Raw genomic sequence first — 1,260 nt, forward strand, 5'->3', positions numbered from 1 at the left:
CAGAGGGGGATTCATCTCCCGATATGGGATTGCCTTTCCTGCTACTAGAGAGACTGAAATTATCTCAGAAGGCAACCAAAGGATGATAACTCCATTGTTTAGGTTTCCACATTCAGTGGGGCTTGCTGGTATTTGATCAGCAAAATCAAGGTCCGCCATGTTGATTTAAACAAATGAGAGCAACAGATGCATGCAGATAGAACCCATTCCTTTGTGATGAAACATTAAAGCAAAAAGGGCTGAAATTCACCACTTTGTCCAGGCAAACTATTTGTAAGAAAGAGGTTAAATGCAGTATTGTAATGTGGCAGAACTATCACTTATATTTTTGGTATGCATTTGATTAACCTGGTTCAGAGGGGGGGCTGTGCATGTGGCTTAATGGCACTGATTTAGTTTTAGTGTTGGTGTGCTTCCTTTGTCAGTCAGCACATGGACAGAAGTGTAGAAATGCACTCGTGAGAACCTAAGTTTAATGAAATAAATCTTTCAGACTGTTTAGAATTTTGGAATAGTTCTTCAGGTTAAAGCTGGTTTTGTGGGATGTATGTCTTGCACAGATGCTCTGTGCATGTCTAACATGTCAGATTGAGTCTAATGCTACTTTAGATTTAGCTTTTTTGGATGATGCAAACTGTTTTCTAAAGGGTTAGATGGGCTATAGCATTATCTTTATTTGATGTAATAATCTAACTCTGAAGAACAGAGAGTGATTGATTTTAGTGGGAACAGATTTATTTATTTAGAGGAATATTTGAAAAGTTGTTAATTGGAAATCTGACCTGTAGAAAGTTCAGGTCTTAGCTTTCATTGGTCGAAATTATGTGACTGTTATGTAATAAATGACCTATTTGACTTACTCAATTAATGTATTGGGGTAAGGAAGGGACAATATTTTTCTATGTAATGCTTATATGTAACGTACACTACCTTTAAATTGAAGAATAGTGCAGTTTGTTGGCATGAAGCTACTGTTGACAAGCATTGATTGGGGAGGTACAGGAGCAAGGTATGCAAAGGTGTTCAAATGAACAAGCAACCAACGCACGTCCTTTGAGTTTTATGTTAATGCCCCCTAAAGGGCAAATACTTTTTTAAAACTCCGTAAACTCCACTGATTTCTCTCTACTTTGTTACAGGAGAACCTTTTGATACAATGCAGCCTCTAAACTATGCAGTCTCTAACATCATCTGCTCCATGGTCTATGGCAACAGATTTGAATACGATGACCCAGAATTTACATCGATGGTGGATCGAAC

General features: G+C 37.9%; 1 protein-coding gene across 1 annotated transcript in view; it reads left to right on the forward strand.

Annotated features, from left to right (window-relative positions):
• LOC107103597 (cytochrome P450 2K1-like) overlaps nucleotides 1-1,260 on the forward strand; it is a 7,705-nt gene that overhangs the window by 2,596 nt on the left and 3,849 nt on the right. Inside the window, exon 4 of the mRNA XM_015403368.1 lies at nucleotides 1,140-1,258. Coding sequence (XP_015258854.1) covers nucleotides 1,140-1,258 — 119 coding nt within the window. The remainder of the gene's footprint in view (nucleotides 1-1,139; nucleotides 1,259-1,260) is intronic.

Source organism: Cyprinodon variegatus, unplaced genomic scaffold, assembly GCF_000732505.1.
Source record: "Cyprinodon variegatus isolate N-32 unplaced genomic scaffold, C_variegatus-1.0 Scaffold1485, whole genome shotgun sequence".
Lineage (NCBI taxonomy): Eukaryota > Metazoa > Chordata > Actinopteri > Cyprinodontiformes > Cyprinodontidae > Cyprinodon > Cyprinodon variegatus.